A 21778-nucleotide genomic window follows, 5' to 3' on the forward strand; every position below is an offset into this window, starting at 1 on the left:
TCGTCAGTGTGGCGCAAGACCGTGTCAGCAAGGGTTAGGTATTTGCTTTTGGAGATGACCCAAGTCTTCAGGCAAGGTTACACATCACGCGTTGCGAATATAGTTTACCGAACAACCTACATGTTTGTGTGTGTGGCGTGTGTAGGAATATATACAGTACTGTGCAGTATTTGTGTGTGTGACCTGCAGGGTTGCCAATGTGCTGACACAACAACAGAGCTTGCTGTCGGTTTTTTGGCCCTTGGGGGCAGCAGAGCAAGCTGGCAGAAACAGTCACAGGACCTCACTCTCTCTCTCAAGAGAATATATTTTGTCTCACTTTGATAGTCCATGAAATGTTAACTCCTATGAATGAGTATGTGAGTAATTTTGTTCTATTAAAAAAGAAGATATGACATTAAAAGTTAATACTGGCAAAGAAGGGTACTTTCAAAACAGGTAAATGATGATAGCATTGTGTGTATGAAAAGCATATATGTTTTTTTGACCCCTGTAAAGAGACATACCATGTTACCATACCATGTTATTGTTCCTGCAGTGTCAATATCTTTCTACTGTACACCTGTGGTGTGCGTTCCCAACTTCCCAAGTGTCAAATACTAAACTCACTCCATCTACATTACATTCAACAAAGGGCATCAAATCCACCCAAGAGCAAATTCTCCTTAAAGTCCTTCCACTGAGGGCTATCCAAAGAGTCAAGTAGTAGAGATCCAATTCTTGAGGGAGAACTGAAACATCAGTCAATGCCATGGATGCCTGCCTAACAGACTCAGTACACTACCAGAAGGAATCTTGTAAACTGGACTCTATCATCGATTGGAACATAAAACGCCTCTCTCTGAGTTCTGGGAGTGGGGTCAACAGCAATATCTCCTTACCGGCTTTTAAAAGCCTGAATGAAAACTCAATAAAGCTAAAGCATGGTTCTGAGCGGTAGGCTCCTTCACTGGCAGTGTTTGGGGAGCACTTTAGCTCCCCTCCTCCAAGGGTGCTTTGCGGTCTCTGGTTTCTCATGGTGAGCCCAGGGACTGCACCATGCTGAGAGAGTTGGAGGATTGACTAATAGGAACGGGTCGCTCCGTGAGAGCGCCACAGTATTTTCCCATGAAGCTGCTGTTCTGTGAGGACCATGGAGTTTTTCCACCCCTGAGAATTCCAACAGCCTCCAAATAATCCATTCCAGCTATTTTCCCCCATTTAGTTTATTTTTATCTGCCATTCTAGCACTCACTGAGCTTTCAGTTCTACTTGGGGACCAACTAGCTGACGGGATGTTTGGAGTGTGTTTTCATGATTTTCTTATGTTTAGCCCGAACCCTCTTTTTCCTTCTGTGTTGCTTGAGGGGAGTAGGGGGACGCAGGCGGCTTTCCATAGACGTCTCCGATCTGGAAAGCCATCTTAACTCCCCCCTTTTTCCTTTACCATGACAATCCCTCCCTCCCCAAGGAGAAGGATCAGAAATCTATTACCTCCATATTCCAGACAGACAGGGAGAATTAGAATGTATGACAGAATAGCTAAGGGTTAACATGCATGCTATCTGAAGGAAGCAGTTACTGTTTTTTTTAATTTGTGGTGTTATTGAACGGAAATGACAGTGAAGGGAAGACAGGAAAGGTAAGAGAAATGCAAGTCAGAAAGGCACAAGTTACACAGTTGTAGTAGTGGTAAAACGTGTATCTGACTTGTATGTTCCAACGGGTCGATGACAGCCAGGTCTTCTCAAAGTAACATTCAGTAGAGACTGAAGGAGTTCTTACATTCCACCCACACGGGGATCAGGTGTGAATTACATTCGGCGCTTCACCAAGTGTGAGAGAAATGTGACCTCTTTTCTGTCCTAGCCTCTTCACAACAAACATATTATGAACACACACACCCTACCCCCTCCTATCGAAAGCCAGCACTGTGGAGTAGCCAGATGCGTCTCTCCCTCTCATCTCCGTCCCATATGTATACTCTCTGACACACACACACACACACACACACACACACACACACACACACACACACACACACACACACACACACACACACACACACACACACACACACACACACACACACACACACACACACACACACACACACACACACAAAACTCCAAAACCCTTTATGCCTCTCTCTAGTGACCCAGATGTCCTCATCCTCAGATCTCCCGTTGGGTCATCCAGCAGTGCTGTGAGTCACTAATGCAACACCAAGCACCCAGGCAAGAGAAACCCCACTAGCAGACTTAGCAGAGTGAGGACAGTAGATAGAGGATACAGGGGACAGTTTTTACAGGGAGAGCCAAGTTCAGACTAAACACACAGCATCTGACTAATGGATGACACTGCTGACTACCAGCAAAGGAATTCAAATGGGCACAGATCATATGCGGTGACAAAACCTATGTGCATGCATAGCCCATACATATAGCACAACAAAACAACTACACGTGCATGGTATAGTTAGCAATATGGGCCAGTTTCCAAGATCCAGTAATATGTGTCCTGGAAACCGGCCCAAAATGGTCAATTTATGAGGTTAATAAGCTGTGGTAGAACAAGGTAATAACAGTGCCTGTGTGGGTCATTTTTTATGATTTCTAAATGACAAACATATCAAAGATATCCTCTGACAGGCTGATCTGATCTCCTGCTTCCTGAAACTAGGTTTGTCAACCCAAGAACAGAGAGTGTAAAACCGAAAATAAACTAAAGAGAAAGGGTGGAAGCAATTATGTAAGCAAGATGACAACAACAACAACAACAGGCAGTGTCCTATTAATAACATCCCAATCTCCAGCGGGCACACTACTTTCTGGGAAAAACGGTCTAGTTTTCAAGCAGAGTAAAACAACTTCACCAGCCCCTGAATGAATGAGTTAGTCAGTATAAAGGGGAGTTGCACAACCCGGGAGGGCAGATGTTTGTCATGGTCTGTTGCATCACGTACTGTACATATAGAACAACTGCATCATTGGGCGGAGGGAAGTTCTGTGGCCATGTTAAGTTCAAGTTTAGGTCAGTGATGGGGTGTAGATTAACTAATTACAACTACTCTCGTTACTGTAATTGCGTAGCTTTTCTGAGAACTTGTACTTTTTTTTGTATTTTTCAAAGTCAGTAATTTGACTTCTACTTTTTACTTCTAAATTTCATGAAAATAACAGTACTTCTACTTGAGTAGGATATTTCAGTACTTTTTACACCACTGGTGAGCGAGTGAAAGAGGGCAATTGAGAGTGAGGTGAGTGAGTGAGGAAAAGAGGGAGTGAGTGAGAGAAAGAGTGTGAATGGGTGAGTGAGCTAATGTCCGCCAGTCCCATGGACAAGTAACAGAGGGGTGAATGAGGGATTGAATGGGTGAAATAATTATTTCTGGAGTCTGAAGTATATTGAAGTCTGGCAGATTTATTGTTTATGCACTTCATTTTGTATTGCTTTTTTATTTATCAATAAATATGTATTGCTTTGTATGTTTGATTTATTTTTTAAATGTTTCTAATATATTTTTGACAAATTATTTTTAACATACAGATGTGCCTTGTTGCAACTCAGAAAATAAATGAACTTAGTTTCAACTGTACATTCATTTCCTCTCTTCCTTTTTCAATACAAGGCACGGAAAAGATCATGTGTAACAACGTTCAGGTAACCTTAGCAAAATTAGATAATTATCAAGGTCAATGTTGCTATTTTAAAAGTAACTCAATTTTAAATTAGCTACTTTTTACTAGGGTTATTTTTTTACACCAGTAATTTCACTTCCTCTTGAGTAAAATGTATTTCAGTACTCTTTCCACCTCTGGTCAGTGATGATGAGGTCAGTGTGAGGGAGGACAGGGGAGGGGATGTCTGATAATGGAGGCAGACCCATCCTATGACCAGAGAGAGGGTTGATAGACATTACAACTCACATACTGAACTCCAAGGACCTGGATTCTCTATCATGTAACTTATTCTATAGAGCTTACATCATTCCATCATACTGGCTACAAGTATGAACATTTCGCAAAGGGTCAGGAGATAAACCAAAGATCTAGCGCACTAGAAGAAAGACTGGTATTGGATTCCATGCATTGTACTGATAAAGATCCCATTAAAAGTCTGTTCACACTATGTGTGTGTGTGGGCCTCAGCACTGAGCTACTCTGGAAACTATAAGGACGACAGAGCGTTGAGTGACAGCCAACCGAAGGGAGCAGATGAGAAAGAGTGTATGGACGTCATGGTTCGCTAGTTGCTACTGGTGGTTTACTGACATTTTACAGATCCGTTAATGCTGTTGAAGGTGTGAAGTGTAGGTCATCCCCATGTCTGTATTCTCTCCTCATCTCATAAAGGTGTCTTGATAATTGGGCATTTACAGTAGGACGTGTACAGTTGGACACACACACACACACACACACACACACACACACACACACACACACACACACACACACACACACACACACACACACACACACACACACACACACACACACACACACACACACACACACACACACACACACACACACACACACACACACACACACACAGGGTTGGATCCATTTGACTAAAAGAGTGTTGTTGTTGTGCAGATAGTCTCCAGGTAAGACTCCAGTCTTTTCCCTGACGTCAACCAGAAACAACTGACCAAATACAGGCATGATGGGATATTGGGAGAGAACCAATTAACAGAAAGCTTGTCACCAAAACCCCAAAAACCTGGATCATTACAGTTATTACTGTAATACTTTTTATTCTAATACTATTGGAAGGAGGGAGGGAGAAAGTGAGGAATGAAGGGAAGGAGGGAGAGTGGTTTCTCACAAGCTTACGACTTATCTAAAGTGGAATGGACAGCGTTAACTACTTTGCAAATATGAAACAAACAGACAATCATAATAATTGGTCAAAAATAATCAGTTTATGCTACAAAACCAACTCAATAACCAACCTAACATTACATGACGTAATGACATAGGCATTGTTGGCAGAATAGATGAATGCAGTTCAATGCATGACAAATATAATTCCCCAATAGATGTATTTTTAGTCCCATCAATATTGCCATCATGTTGTAAATCACAGCTGGCCAGGTACATTGTTTGCTGCCTCCATTCGGGATGCAAAAATACCTTCAAATGTTTGGGAATTACATATGCTAAGAGATTTTATGTTGCTAAAATGCTATCAGTTCCACTTTCAATTTAAAAAAAAAAGACAAAACTTACGAGGTCTTAAAAAGGGATAGTTTAAAGTGGGAGGTTAAAATAGGTAGAAAACTGCAAGCATGTGCACAAACAGGTTCAAAGCCCACCTTGAAGTTTACATTGACACACTGTAATGTTACAGACACGCTCGATAGCTAGCACTCCTTAGCAGTGTAAGAGATTTGTGTTCAGTATTGTGATTGGATCAATAAGCATTCCAAGCAAGCCCCCAAGGAGAGACATCAAACAGGTGTGGTTGACTGGAATAATCAGTAAAGTTTGGGTAAATAGCTGAGGAGGAAGTGGGAGCGTGTTTAGTTAGTACTGGAATGCTAAAAAGTGCCATTGCAATAGAATCATACACATAACCTACTAATGTAGTGAGTTTAGAAGGATGTATGTAGAGCAATAATGTCACCTGAAAAAAACAGAGATCTAATTTCACTGTCAAAAACAAATCCAAAACTGGTCATTATGAATAAGACAAGTAGCATGAATATCAGTTGTCTGTCAAAAGATTGACAGGAGAAGAGACTGACTGATCAGTGAGAGGAGACTGTTTAAGCAGCACTCACCTGAAGCATACTGTGTGCCAGTCATTGTTGAGTGCCTGGAGATACTGTTCATCATAGATCCGTTGTCTGCATCCCGCACACACGGGCAAGCTTCTGCCAGCTGTAATACATGACACACAGTTAGTGGACAGATCAAAGGACAACATGTGCGCTAGCTTCACAGTTTGCATGGCTCATATACAGTGGATTCAGAAAGTAATCAGACCCGTTCCCTTTTTCCACATTTTGTTATGTTACAGCCTTATTCTAAAATTGATTAAATTAATGTTGTTTTTCCTCAATTTACACATAATACCCCATAATGACAAAGCGAAAACATGTTTTTAAGAAATGTTTGCAAATTTATACAAAATAAAAAACAGAAATACCTTATTTACATAAGTATTCAGACCCTTTGCTATGAGACTCGAAAAAGAGCTCAGGTGCGTCCTGTTGCCATTGATCATCCTTGAGATGTTTCTACAACTTGATTGGAGTCCTCCTGTGGTAAATTAAATTGATTGGACATGATTTGGAAAGGCATACACCTGTCTATATAAGGTCCAACAGTTGACAGTGCATGTTAGAGCAAAAACCAAGCCATGAGGTCGAAGAAATTGCCCGTAGACAGGATTGTGTCAAGACACAGATCTGGGGAAGGGTACCAAAACATTTCTGCAGCCTTCAACGTCCCCAAGAACACAGTGGCCTCCATCATTCTTAAATGGAAGAAGTTTGGAACCACAAAGACTTTTCCTAGAGCTGAGCAATCTGGGGAGAAGGGCTCCAGAATCTAATGGTCACTCTGACACTGTTCCAGAACACCTCAGTTAAGATGGGAGAACCTTCCAGGAGGACAACCATCTCTGCAGCACTCCACCAATCAGGCCTTCATGGTAGTGTGCCCAGAAGGAAGTTACTCCCCAGTAAAAGGCACGACAGCCCGCTTGGAGTTTGACAAAAGGCACCTAAAGGACTCTCAGACCATGAGAAACCAGATTCTCTGGTCTGATAAAACTAAGATTGAACTCTTTGGCCTGAATACCAAGCGTCACGTCTGGAGAACGCCTGGCATCATCCCTACGGTGATGCGTGATGGTGGCAGCATCATGCTGTGGGGATGTTTGTCAGGGGCAGGGACTGTGAGACTAGTCAGGATCAAGAGAAATATGAACAGAGCAAAGTACAGAGAGATCCTTGATGAAAACCTGCTCCAGTGCTCAGGACCTCAGACTGGGGCAAATGTTCACCTTCCAACAGGACAACAACTCTAAGCACACAGCCAAGACAACGCATGGGTTGGCTTCTGGACAAGTCTCTGAATGTCCTTGAGTGGTCCAGCCAGAGCCCGGACTTGAACCCGATCAAACATCTCTGGAGAGACCTGAAAATAGCTGTGCAGCAACGTTCCCCATCCAACCTGACAGAGCTTGAGAGGATCTGCAGAGAAAATGGGAGAAACTCCCCAAATACAGATGTGCCAAGCTTGGAGCGTCATACCCAAGAAAACGCAAAGCTGTAATCGCTGCCAAAGGTGCTTCAACAAAGCACTGAGTAAAGGGCCTGAATACTTATGTAAATGTGATATTTCAGTTTTTATAAATTTGCAAAAAATAAATGTAAACCTGTTTTTGCTTTGTCATTATGGGGTATTGTGTGTAGAATGATGAGGGGGAAAAAAACAATTTATTCAATTTTAGAATAAGGTTGTAACATAACAAAATGTGAAAAGAATCGAGGGGTCTGAATACTTATCACTACTGGTGATGGAGTATGTCAATATATTATTGATCAAAGATCAGTGGAAAATGCTTTAAAAAGCCTGACAAGTACTCAAAAGCGAGTCTTCAACTCTATTTCTGGTTAACTTAATTGTTTTTTTTCAATGCACGTCATTGCCAGACAAACGTAATAATGTAAGATTACTGTCGACGCCAAATGACACAAATACTTTCCATACAAACTAAACCATAGCACCAGTTAGACAGCTAAAAATAGTTTTCATCAAATGACCTTCAGTAGCTTCAAGGCACAAAATCACCCAATCTCATAATGGAGGGAAATTATCCTCATTTTAGATAAGCTGAGTGTTAAAAATGTGGGATATTTTCAGGGGCATGCAAATGTGGCTTTTTTTCTTTTACTACAGTTCTTAGAAGCAGAGCTTTGGAGCTGTGCATTAACACAGAAGAACCACATTAATGTATTCTACTCTGCTTTTACTTGTGGGAGGATGTAGGTCTGTGTGTGTGTTTAGAATGAGCACAAGAGCATTTGTTTTCCCCCTATAAATCCAGAATGAGAAAAGTGTGGATGTGGTAATAACACAGGAACATGGTGTCAGAAAAAAAGGACTATTTATTTGTATAGGATGAATAAGATGAACCACAACATAAGATTATGTTCATATGTGAGCAATGGAAAGTTTCATCTGAGAGAGAAAGAGGGGAGAAAGCAAAGGAGTTAAAGGGAGTCAGAGAGAGAGAAATATTGACAGAGCGAGACGAGAGAGAGAACAGCGAGCAAGAGTCACAAAGCTGCCACAAAGTACTCGGATCTTCATGAATCAGTTTCCTCGTTTTACATTTGTCAATGTCATTTGTCACTGCCTTCTAGGGTTCAGTGAGTCCATTCAACCTTATTCCAGAGGTCTTGGCAGCCCTTAAAAAGTTATTGGCGCATCACAAATGGCACCCTATTACCTATATAGTGCACTACATTTGACCAGAGACCTATGGGCCCTATTCCCTATATCAGTGTTTCCCAAACCTGGTGCTCCAGTACCCCCAACAGTACACATTTTGATTTTAACCCTGGACAAGCACATCTGATTCAACTTGTCAACTAATCATTAAGCCCTCAATGAGCTGAATGAGGTGTGTTTGTGCAGGGCTACAATGAAAAGGTGTACTGTTGTGCTCGAGGACCAGGGTTGGGAAACACTTCCCTATATAGTGCACTACTTTGACCAGAGTTCTATGGGCCCTGGACAAAACGAGTGCTCTATAAAAGGGAATAGGGTGCCATTTGGGACATACACCTAGATACAGTGGGGTCCGAAATTATTGACGCTATTGATAAAGATGACCAATAGTGACTGTATGAAATAAAAAATACAAATACTGAGCTATATTGTAAAAAACAAATAACTTGGGAAATTGTGTTCTTTTATAATAATATAACTGCTCAGAGAAAGAGATTTCGTTTAACAAGTAATAATTCAAACCACCATGATATGCTAACCTCCTGTTATTGGAAATGGTGAGAGGTTAGCATCTTGGGGTTAATTTTATTTCTCACATGCTTTGTAAAGAACAGGTGTAGACTAACAGTGAAATGATTACTTACGGGTCCTTCCCAAAAACGCAGAGAGAAAGAAAATTACAAAATAATAAAAAAAGTAATAATAAATACACAATGAGTAATGACAACTTGGTTATATACAGTACCAGTTAAACGTTGGGACACACCTTCTCATTCAAGGGTTTTTCTTTATTTTTACTATTGTCTGCATTGTAGAATAATAGTGAAGACATCAAAACTATAAAAGAACACATATGGAATCATATAGTAACCAAAAAAAGTGTTAAACAAATCAAAATATATTTTATATTTGAGATTCTTCAAAGTAGCCACCCTTTACCTTGATGACAGCTTGGCACACTCTTGGCATTCTCTCAACCAGCTTCACCTGGAATGCTTTTCCAACAGTCTTGAAGGAGTTCCCACATATGCCGAGGACTTGTCGGCTACTTTTCCTTCACTCTGCGATCTAACTCATCCCAAACCATCTCAATTGGGTTGAGGTCGGGGGATTGTGGAGGCCAGGTCATCTGATGCAGCACTCCATCACTCTCCTTCTTTGTCAAATAGCCCTTACACCACCTGGAGGTGTGTGGGGTCATTGTTCTGTTGAAAAACAAATGATTGTTCCACTAAGCGCAAACCAGATGGGATCGCTGCAGAATGCTGTGGTAGCCATGCTGGTTAAGTGTGCCTTGAATTATAAATAAATCACTGACAGTGTCACCAGCAAAGCACCCACAGACCATCACACCTCCTCCTCCATGCTTCACGGTGGGAACCACACATGCGGAGATCATCCTTTCACCTACTTCGCGTCTCACAAAGACGGTTGGAATCAAAAATCTAAAATTTGGACTCATCAGACCAAAGGACAGATTTACACCGGTCTGATGTCCATTGCCCGTGTTTCTTGGCCCAAGCAAGTCTCTTCTTCTTATTGGTGTCCTTTAGTAGTGGTTTCTGTGCAGCAATTTGACCATGAAAGCCTGATTCACACAGTCTCCTCTGAACAGTTGATGTTGAGATGTGTCTGTTACTTGAACTCTGTGAAGCATTTATTTGGGCTGCAATTTCTGAGGCTGGTAACTCTAACTTATCCTCTGCAGCAGAGGTAACTCTGGGTCTTCCTTTCCTGTGGTGGTGCTCATGAAAGCCAGTTTCATTATAGCGCTTGATGGTTTGTACGACTGCACTTAAAGTAACTTTCAAAGTTCTTGAAATGTTCCAGATTGACTGACCTTCATGTCTTAAAGTAATGATGGACTGTTGTTTCTCTTTGCTTATTTGAGCTGTTGTTGCCATAATATGGACTTGGTCTTTCACCAAATAGGGCTATCTTCTGTATACCCCCCTACCTTGTTACAACACAACTGATTGTATCAAATGCATTAAGAAGGAAAGATATTACACAAATTAGTTTTAAACAAGGCACACCTGTTAATTGAAATGCATTCCAGTGACTAGCGTAATTGTACTACCTTCTAAATGGCATTACTTTGGCAGTTAGTGGAAGAGCAATTCAATGCTCCAGCTGATCTTACAATGGAAACCTGATCTTGCAGCGAAATATCTGGTCAATCTTTTCTTTTTCACAAATGTTATAGTGTAGGCTATATAATATGCCTCCCCTAAGTCATTGACAGTATTATGTATATTCAACTTCCAAAATATAGTGCACTATAAAGGGGATAGGGTGCCATTTGGGACACACACAAGATATTTGCTAGGCAATGGGTCCCTTCCCCTGCAGTGGTTCAATATTAGGAAGTCAGCGCAGGAGTAGTTGTATTGATTGTATTGGCCAACACATCTACTCTGCACTAATGGCCCTCTCCCAGCCTCTCTCTGACAGATCTGCTTTCCCTGACGACCGCTGGTGTTGCGTCTCAAGAGGGCCAGACTCCAGTCCATCTCAAACTGATACACAGATACATGGAGTCAGCAGCACTAGTCAGACGCCCAGTCTCTGTCACAACTCACATAGACGCAGGCAGACAGGCAGGCAGGCGTGCACACACACACACACAAATATTATGCATGTGCATGCACACACACACTTGTATGGATGCACACACATTTACTCAGCTCTGCTAAAGGGTGACACTCGAGTTCAGGTGCAGTCATTCACGCTGATATGAGCTAAACATTCTGTAATCAAATCAAATTGAATGTTATTGGTCACATACACATGTTTAGCAGATGTTATTGCGGGTGTAGCAAAATGCTTTTGTTTCTAGCTCCAACAGTGCAGTAATATCTAACAATTTCACAACAATACACACAAATCTAAAGTAAAGGAATGGAATTAAGAATATATAAATATTTGAATGAGCAATGTCGGAGCAGCATTAGAGTAGAATACAGTATATACATATGAGATGAGTAATGCAAAATATGTAAACATTATAAACATTATTAAAGTGACTAATGTTCCATTATTAAAGTGGCCAGTGATTTCAAGTCTAAGTATATAAGGCCTCTAAGGTGCTAGTGACGGCTATTTAACAGTCTGATGGCCTTAAATTGAAGCTGTTTTTTAGTCTCGCGGTCCCGGCTTTGATGCACTTGTACTGACCTCGCCTTCTGGATGATAGCAGGGTGAACAGCCAGTGGCTTGGGTGGTTGTTGTCCTTGATGATCTTTTTGGCCTTCCTGTGACATTGGGTGCCTTGGAGGGCAGGTAGTTTGCCCCCGGTGATGCGTTGGGCAGACCGCACCACCCCCGGTGAGCCCTGCGGTTGCGGGCGGTGCAGTTGCCATACCAGGCGGTGATGCAGCCCGACAGGATGCTCTCAATTGTGCATCTGTAAAAGTTTGTGAGGGTTTTAGGTGCCAAAACAAATTTCTTCAGCCTCCTGATGTTGAAGAGGCACTGTTGCGTCGATGTGGATAGGGGGGTGCGCTCTCTGCTGTTTCCTGAAGTCCACGATCAGCTCCTTTGTTTTGTTGACGTTGAGTGTGAAGTTATTTTCCTGGCAGCACACTCCCAGGGCCATCACCTCCTCCCTGTAGGCTGTCTCATCATTGTTGGTTATCAGGCCTAATGCTGTGTGTCAGTGTCACACAATGCAAGGCCCAAGTGACACAGTGAGTCAACTGTTTGTTTCCATTGCATACCATTTTCATCTCTGAACAAAATCTGATTTCAGACAACCTGTTAAGTGAACCTGCATTAGTAGGAATATGCCTACTAGTAATTGTGCACCCTTCCAGTGGCATTACTTTGACAATTTGTGGAAGAGCAGTTTAATGCTCCAGTTGATCTTACTATGGAAACCAGATCTTGCAAAGGAATTTCTGGTCGATTACCCCTCCTGTGAGAACCCAGTAACAACATTGTCCAATCTGATATTTAGGCGCCCTATCCTGTTGATATTACTAGGCTACTTGTCATAGACAAGTTTCCTACCTATCCTTTTTCACAAATGTTATATTGTAGGCTATATTATTTTGTATATTCAACTTCCACAATATAGGCTAGTGAGCTAGCTAAAGTATCAGTGGAAGTAGTTACACTGCAACTAGGCTAAACGAGGTCGTGGATTCACAGGAATGGAATGCCAAGAAAGGGTATTGATTATTTCAAGGAAAGTGTAACTATCAGTTTTTAAGTTGAGTTGTTGTGGGTCAGAGCAATGCTGTGGTTTCACTGTCCCATGTCATTTGTATTTAATTAGATTGAAGTAACCAAAACATTAACAGTTGTAATACTCATATGATTATACTTCTAAACGCCATCCCGGCCGTGTTATCATTATGCAGCGGACTTGTGTTACTCGGAAATAAAACAGAACGACTACCTACTTGTGTTATTGCAGCAAAACAAGGACATTCTTTATTGATCATTCTCAAAGAATACATGTCATCAATCTCACCCTCCAAAAACACCATAAAGCAATGTATCTATTGTGTTGTTTATTCTGAATTCAGTGTAGCATCTCTGTTATCGTGCGATGAAGGATTCACTACACTCGCTCTAATAACATCTCCTGCTCTGACACGTTTCAAGACACCCGCTATCGTCGTTCCAGAGAAAAACTGCGTATCGAAAACTTGAACTCACCTTCCTCCTCTCCCATTCGTTCGTCCTTCCAGTTACAACAGAACAGCATCAACCTCATTCACTCTCCGACTCGGAGCTCTATGAGAGCCTGCCTCTGATGAACAGATAACCGGTGTAGTAGTGTTGTGTGTGTGTATATGCAGCCCGCTGGACGCCCCTTACAGCTTGACACTACTTCGAAAGATATTCTGCGATTCATTCGCAGAAGAGAGGATGGGCGAATTAAAACATTCAGGCAGGGGAGAGGAAGCTATGGGTTGGCCAACCGACAACAATCCCTGGAATATTTGTCTGCGCAGCAAAAGCACAAGCAACTGAGGGCAGGGAGAGGAAGGGATGCGCAGTGCACCCATCACAGAAATAAGAGCTGTATCATCTAGTCAATGAGAGCAGGCTGGAATAGGCTAGTTGCATTAAAAGACTAGCCTACCTTCAGCCATTTTAAAGTTCTTGAATAACATTTGAGCCATTGATTCATTTTGATATGTTGGTGCAGATGGAAAAACGCTGATGCTGGGCACAAATGTGTATTCATTAAAACAATTTTATTTCGTTATTTTACTGAAGCAAATAAAAGGCCGGTATTGCTGGGCACAAGTGAAATGTGCATTGAAAATTAAAAAGTACAAAACCCCATAATTCCTTATTCTTTTTCTGTTTAAATCAGATGAATACTATCCCACGGCAGAGGGCAGCGGCCCCTGACAGGAGCGGCTCACACAGTTCATAAAAAGCACCACGGAGTTATTCTAGATTACACAAATCTGGAGATCGTCTACTTTTCTGACCAGAAACTTTTGAAACTTGAATAATGAGAGACAATTTGCATAAATTAAACTATAACTGCATGTGAAACTAGAATGATTCCAGATATGCATAACATTCTAGGCACTTAATCTTGGACACCAGAAAAAGTATACATAATTAAGAAAACAAAATGTTCATGTCATACATACATAATGTACAATACATGCCAGAGCAGTATCGAAAGGATTTCAGTTTTACTTTTACATTTTTGTAAAACCTGCATTTCTAAAAACTAAAAACATACAAATCATTTAAGAAACAAAACACACTGCATTTCAAAGGATTGGTACAAACCGACACAATGTATGATATGAATATCACTAAAGATCACCTAAAAATCTTTTGAACACCTTTGGATTGATTGTCATCAGCTTTCCCACATTCAGAGCAAAACCTGCTCTTCATACTTCACAAGTTTGGCGGAAATCAAGGTAAGAAGGCTGAAGATAGGCTACTTAAACCATGGCACTTAAAATAGTTACAGATGGCAGATGGACTGTGAAACCTGTGCCCACACACACCCGCTATGCCACTGCTATTTCACCCAGGGCTATAAATAGCAGCAGAGATGATAGAAAACTAGAGGAGGCAGTTCTGATACATGGCCAAAGTTTATCAGCACTTTACCAACCATACCTCTTGAAGCTCAACCCTTAGTTTGACGTGTCAGTATGTGAAGATCTCCAACTTTGGTACACACAGACACTAAGCAATTGGGGATACTGCAATAGAGGGATGTACAGTTACAGAACTGGTGCTTCTATAGCTGGAGAATCTTTCACATTCTCCTATCTACCCAAACACGCACACATCTATGGCAACACGTGCAAGTGCACACGTACACACAGCCACATAGGCACACATCCACGCAAACACGCCCACACACATGCAGGCACACACAACTACTGAGTATAGCTACTAAAAGGGGAGCACCGCAGGCATGTCAGTAAGAGATGAGGAACACCATGACCACTGTAACGATAAAGGCACAATCAATAACACTAAGTCACATCAAATGTGTGCAAAAGTCTGGGTCGGTGGGTTTGTATAAAAAATATCAAATAAAGTACAACATATCTTTACATACTGTAATGGGGGATTTTGTGCATATAAAATGTACATTCTAGATAATGCAGTAGCACCATTGTTTCTTGAGATTCAACTTCTTCTCAAGAACATCCTCTACTTCCGCCTTCCACAGTATTTGCTTTGGCATCCAGCAGCAGCTCCTCCTGTTCAGAAACCACATTGGAAGAGAGGATATTTGAAATGCATGCATTTGAAAGACGGTTTGGATTCATGCATTTCTACTTGGTTCGGAACCAGATGTATGAATTGTTTTGGTCACATGCCAGAGGATGTGTGTGTGTTTTATCGTACCTGGTCTGTAGCCTCCTCCTCCTGCTCCACCAAGGAAGCTCTGGAGTGGGCCATACTTGGCTGCTTTAGCTGCGGAAAAAGTTAGTGACCACAAAAACACCTTTGATTAACTTTTTTAAATTTTTTTACAGTGTTGGCAAGTAATATCCTGAGCAACTCTACTGTGTTTTTCTAACCACACTGCACAGATGGGTAAACTTTATGGACATCTGTTGCTTGAACACTGCAGCCAAGATCCCCAGCAACCTTGGTGAGTCAGTTAGCATACGCTAACAGGTTGGCTAGCGAACACTAACAGGTTGGCTGTCCTCATATGCTAAATACAGAGGGGCTATTGATATTCACTTGTGTTGCGACTGCAACAGATACTGCAAATCAATAGTGTTAATGAATAATTCTCAGCTATTACAAATGTATTGATTTGAACTGCAGGTATTCTACAGTAGGGTGCAGGCTGTACTCAGAGGTGTGAGAGGTATGCGTGTAATATAATGGGAATACTACTTGAACTATGCACCGTAAAGGGGCCTACATTGATAACAAGTCATAATTTATGATACTGTATTAGCGCAGATAATTGGCAATAGCACATAATTTGGCATAATGTAGATTAGACATTTAGACCATTCTTGTGATAAGTATAAACATGTGAAAGTTTTAAATAGTTATATAAAAACTGACCTGTGTGAGTGTAAGTCTTATGACTAATAATGTTGCTGTTGCTGTTGGTGATTCTCTGATCCACCTCTACGCAGACGACACCATTCTGTATACTTCTGGCCCCTCTTTGGACACTGTGTTAACTAACCTCCAGACGAGCTTCAATGCCATACAACTCTCATTCCGTGGCCTCCAACTGCTCTTAAATGCAAGTAAAACTAAATGCATGCTATTCAATCGATCACTGCCCGCACCTGCTAGCCCGTCCAGCATCACTACTCTGGACGGCTCTGACTTAGAATACGTGGACAACTACAAATACCTGGGTGTCTGGTTAGACTGTAAACTCTCCTTCCAGACTCACATTAAGCATCTCCAATCCAAAATTAAATCTAGAATCGGCTTCCTATATCGCAACAAAGCATCCTTCACTCATGCTGCCAAACATACCCTTGTAAAACTGCGCATCCTACCGATCCTCGACTTCGGTGATGTCATCTATAAAATAGCCTCCAACACTCTACTCAACAAACTGGATGCAGTCTATCACAGTGCCATCCGTTTTGTCACCAAAGCCCCATACACTACCCACCATTGCGACCTTTACGCTCTCGTTGGTTGGCCCTCGCTTCATACTCGTCGCCAAACCCACTGGCTCCAGGTCATCTACAAGTCTCTGCTAGGTAAAGCCCCACCTTATCTCAGCTCACTGGTCACCATAGCAGCACCCACTCGTAGCACGCGCTCCAGCAGGTATATCTCACTGGTCACCCCCAAAGCCAATTCCTCCTTTGGTCGTCTTTCCTTCCAGTTCTCTGCTGCCAATGACTGGAACGAACTGCAAAAACCTCTGGAGCTGGAGACTCATATCTCCCTCACTAGCTTTAAGCACCAGCTGTCAGAGCAGCTCACAGATCACTGCATCTGTATATAGCCCATCTGTAAACAGCCCATCTATCTACCTACCTCATCCCCATACTGTATTTATCTTGCTCCTTTGCACCCCAGTATCTCTATTTGCACATTCATCTTCTGCACATCTACCATTCCAGTGTTTAATTGCTATATTGTAATTACTTCGCCACCATGGCCTATTTATTGCCTTAACTTACCTGATTTGCACTCACTGTATATAGACTTTTTGTTTTCTTTTGTTCTACTGTATTATTGACTGTATGTTTTGTTTATTCCATGTGTAACTCTGTGTTGTTGTATGTGTCGAATTGCTATGCTTTATCTTGGCCAGGTCGCAGTTGCAAATGAGAACTTGTTCTCAACTAGCCTACCAGGTTGAATAAAGGTGAATTAAAATAAATAAATACAAATCTACTAAAAGTAATAAGAGCTAAGATATAGCTGAAAAAGTGGATTCCAATTAGTCAAGAACATATGCTGGGTAATTTCTCCCCTGTCAGTGCCAGTATACAGTTGTGTGCTCTTAGCAAACATATGCGCTGACAGAGAAGGCTGGTGGGAGGAGCTATAGGAGGATGGGCTCATTGCAAATACTGGAATGGAATACATGGAATGGTATCAAACACTCCGTTCCATATATTTATTCCATTCCAGCCATTACATTGAGCCCATCTTCCTATAGCGCTTCCCACCAGCCTCCTCTGGCGCAGCACTACAGAAATAGACTGACAGTGACTGTCCACCCAATTTCAGCACAGCACTACTGGAGTAGCACATCAAATCCTCTAAATCCTGACCTGTCATAGGTTTTATTAAACTAGCTGAGAAAAACCTGCCTTGCTTTTTGAAACATAATCCCACCGTCAGTAATCTTCCCTGTTCTCAGGAAAATTCAGATTATCAGACTCCACTAGACACTGGTTGGTACACCATCTGCACTGACAAGTACTCACTGTTCTATACACCCCCCATCCTCTCATTCTAATCTCATCCAAATAATATTATGTGATGTCGTCCTCCGCTAAGAACTGACTGATTATAATAAAATAGGAAATGTACCAGGTGTAGGAGAAAATCGGATTATTTCAAGCAAATCTTCCCCCCTTGCAATGCCTGTGTGGTGTAACGTTTGGCTGAGTAGGACAACAGTTACTTTTCAAGAGGCGAAAGAAGGAAGACACCAGTACCTTGTTGAGGAGTCAATGGTGCTGTCTGGCCTGCTCCATATGCTCCTAGTAAACAGACAACATTTACATTTAAGAAAAAAGGATTTGGAGTTTGGAAGGAATGAGATGATTTTTTGCTAAGGGTGTTTCATGTTTCATAGAGCACAATGTGGTAGAATCTTGAACAACTTTGATCAGAGAGTTTTTAGATAGAGGGTGAGAGAGCTGAAGACCCTTTCTTCATTGTGCATTGGAACACACAAAGCAACCAAAACACACTTGGTCAGATAGATAACCAATGGAAAGTGCCCGTGTTTTGGTGCGTCATGAACTAGAATGATCAGTATGGGTGATTTCTCAGGACTTTCTCAGTCAAAACAGGTATAGTCATAAGCACACTATCAATCTGATTAGGAAACAGCATAATCACAAGGGGATTTTCCCCATGTAATGATGACGTGCTTTGGAATTTATGTAAGACAAAATGTAGAGACTTTTCAAGAAAGTACGATTATGGTTGTGCATTATCTGATAGAGTAACAACCACATGCTTTTACTAATACTGCAATAGCAAAATACCATGTTTTGGTCTCATGACTGTCTTTGTAAACAAATAGTAAACAATTAATAGATATATAGTAAAGAAGCACACTGCAAGGGTAAAGCGTTCACTGATGCCAAATAGCATTCATCATCTGTATCCGTTTTGTCAGTAAACAGTCTGCTTTTCAGACAGGAATACGCAGCAGAGCTCATCGAGTCATCCAGAAACCAATTCATTATTCCCAAGGGTGGTCACACCATTGAGACATCGTGAATTCAATTATTATTTTTATCATGTCAAATGTAAGACATTGGAAATGAACGGTATTTACATGTTAAAAGAAAAAAGGCCCTAATAGAGATTACGTTCATTTCAGATATAATGCTAGATATCATCATCATGTTGCCAGACAAAAGTCATTGACAATTCAAGTTAACTCTATATCATCAGTAATAATTGGAATTAGGACTTTTACATTTTAACCTGTAAATTGAGGAGGTTACCAGGAGTGTTTGATGTTTTCTGTGTAAGTGGGCAATATTTGCACCATGGTAGTAAAACATTAATACCTGATTTGCATGGTCAGAGTAGCTATCGAATTCACAGAAGCTACAGTAAAAGTGAGAGTAACTAGCAACTAGGGACTACGCTAAGAGAGAGAGAGAGAGAGAGAGAGAGAGAGAGAGAGAGAGAAAGAGGGACCAACATTCCCAACACCACCTCAATCAAAAAATAATTATGATTATTTTCATAACCAATTAAGTGCTTAGAGCACATAATGTTCTCCCTCCATTCATTTAATTAGGGGAAACTAAACCGGGTATGGGGAAGTTGGCTGTTCCTTTAAATTTTCTCTAGATCAGTTCCCTTCTCTTTTTCTCTGGTTAGCTCTAATAGGAAAGCAACAGGCCTGAGGGCTGTCTGTCTGTTGTTGTGGGATACTTGTCTGTCGACAATTCGGCTTTAGTCCACCTCCTGATCCAGGCAGAAACAGGGGGTAATCATGGGCAGTGAAAGAGCCACCAGCGATCTGAGTCAGGTTGAATTTTTGCTGTTTTTATGTTATATTTTGGATTTACACTTCAGCTGGAAATGTAGAGAGGGAGACAGATAGTAGGGGCATAGGCAGAGGGTGGCTGAGACAAGGCTCAAACCCCTGTTGCCAGGGGGCATATGTGGTCAGGATAATAGGTCAGGTTTAATTGACAGCTATTCTCTTGATGGTTCTGTTGAGGGGATAGCCTATTTGACCTTGAAATAACTGTTGGCGACTATTTCTTAGTATTTTACACAGTTTTTTAAAATTATGTCAAGTTTGTCAAAAGTCTAAACTTACGGCCAATCGACACTTTTCTACATTTACTGTAAATGAACGATTGGGGCATGCTTACAAAGGGGAACTCAAAGTGAATGCCCTTGCTTCTGCTATCTTCACTGGATAGTAAAGATGAACAAATATGAACAAATACAATAAATCGAACACATCTATCAAATTTGGTTCAAACCACAAGCTCTTTTTGTTCTACTTTTATCTTTATAGTTCCTGGGTCACAACATCCCATTCTCTATAAAAAGCTATAACAGCTAAAAGCTGTTTTTCTCATTTTCCCTTTGTCTCTCTAGATGATAAATGGCTCTGTGCTGTTGTCTCTGTGGTAGTTGCCACTGATATATGGCACAGTCAGTGTTCACGATGGTTCTTGGGGTTCACAATACAAAACATGCTCCTTAGAGGAAATAACCTTTATGGAAAATTACCATCATCCACACACACACACACACACGCTATACATAAGAGATACTGTAACAACAACAACCCCATGTTTATGTACACATACTGTACACACAGTGCATCTGATTATCACATATAGCGGTTATACACATTACCCGGGTAGGCTTGCTGTGGGTAGCCGCCACCTTGCTGTGGGTAGCCCCGTTGTTGTGGGTAGCCACCTCCGTAACCTGGGACTGCACCAGCACCTGCAAGGGTAACACAGCAAAAATTAACAAAACAACACACAACAACACTACTTATACTGTATACATTGTATATACTAGTCTACATTTAGACAGGGTTACGTACTCTACTGCAGCTTTGGCCTCAGACTTAACTTAAGCATTGCTTTTTCCTCAACAATCAACGGCCGAGCCCAGAACACAACCAGTCAAATTACAACATGCACTATGAACTGAGAGATAGTATCAGGTCATATGCATGGTATATGCACATTTACCAGGCCAGTGTGTTTATTCAAACAATTTAGCTACAGGATTCATCAAAAGGCTAATGGTGCTGAATTCTCCTTGGGTAACAACATTTGCATACAGTATTAGCAAAGTTGTACCATATGTGATAGCACGTGAAACAGGCAAGATGTTGTACTGTGGGATGCTCTGCTCTCTATGTCAGGGAATATTTGACCAATGGTTGGTGGATAATAGCCTGCAGGCATTGACTAGTCAGTATCCGTGGGGCCTGAGGCAGAGAGCAGTCTCTCCACTGCTGGACCAGTGTGATAACACTCATCCCAAACAGCGAGGGAGAGGAGGAGAGGAGGGGATGCTGAAAGTTCCACAACCTTGGTGATACACTTCCAAGTATAATCCTAAACATAGTCAAAACCCTGCCAATGTGTTAACATAATCCTAACCATATGAAGACATGATATGTGCCATGCTAGTCTTGCGATGCCTGACTTGTCAGAGAAGTCTTTTCATCACAGTGTTTTGACAGTGAGTCTTAGTGAGGTGACACTATCCTGCTACCTATGTGTGTGCATTTTTACCAGTTTATGAACATGAGGATGAAACCTCACAGTTAACTACAGTAAACTACAGAAACTACAGCAGGACAGTCAGTCTCACCTGGATTATAACCAGCACCACCAGCACCCAGGTTACCATAACCTATTGAACAGGAGAGAGTGGAGCATTACTGAAGAGTTGAGATATAGTTGAACGATTTTCAAATACTATTTGAACCCAGGGCTGCTGTTGAATATGGCTACACTGTAGGCAGGAACATCTTGTATACAATGATGGAATCCTACTTCCCCTGGCAGAGCTCACGCAGTACCGTTATGGGCAGGGTAGAACAACTCTCCAGAGGTCTGTGCTGCTATCTCTAAACCGTCACACTTTGATGTTCCAAAGACCGTTACAAACTAATTCTGCCTCTGACGGTAATCAGT

General features: G+C 41.5%; 2 protein-coding genes across 26 annotated transcripts in view; both read right to left on the reverse strand.

Moving 5' to 3' along the window:
* The window catches only part of LOC106612833 (LIM domain kinase 1), an 84564-nt gene extending 71025 nt beyond the window's left edge, over nt 1-13539 (reverse strand). The window contains exons 1-2 of one of the 2 annotated variants that reach the window (XM_014214385.3): nt 13116-13395; nt 5768-5867 (exon numbers count right to left, since the gene is read on the reverse strand). In XM_014214385.3, coding sequence (XP_014069860.1) covers nt 5768-5867; nt 13116-13173 — 158 coding nt within the window. In that variant the 5' untranslated portion in view covers nt 13174-13395. Of the gene's footprint in view, nt 1-5767; nt 5868-13115 lie in introns of both variants that reach the window. The other variant, XM_045724595.2, reaches the window with a different exon arrangement.
* A 102-nt stretch (nt 13540-13641) lies between these two features.
* LOC106612831 (uncharacterized) overlaps nt 13642-21778 on the reverse strand; it is an 84824-nt gene continuing 76687 nt past the window's right edge. For 22 of the 24 annotated variants that reach the window (XM_045724573.2, XM_045724572.2, XM_045724556.2 and 19 more), the window contains 5 exons: nt 21453-21494; nt 20475-20567; nt 18065-18109; nt 15303-15371; nt 13642-15154 (listed from right to left, as the gene is read on the reverse strand). In XM_045724573.2, the coding sequence (XP_045580529.1) occupies nt 15105-15154; nt 15303-15371; nt 18065-18109; nt 20475-20567; nt 21453-21494 (299 nt within the window). In that variant the 3' untranslated portion in view covers nt 13642-15104. The remainder of the gene's footprint in view (nt 15155-15302; nt 15372-18064; nt 18110-20474; nt 20568-21452; nt 21495-21778) is intronic. The other 2 variants (XM_045724565.2, XM_045724558.2) reach the window with 1 other exon arrangement.

This window comes from Salmo salar, chromosome 09 (assembly GCF_965601325.2).
Source record: "Salmo salar chromosome 09, fSalSal1, whole genome shotgun sequence".
In the NCBI taxonomy this organism is placed as follows: Eukaryota; Metazoa; Chordata; class Actinopteri; order Salmoniformes; family Salmonidae; genus Salmo; species Salmo salar.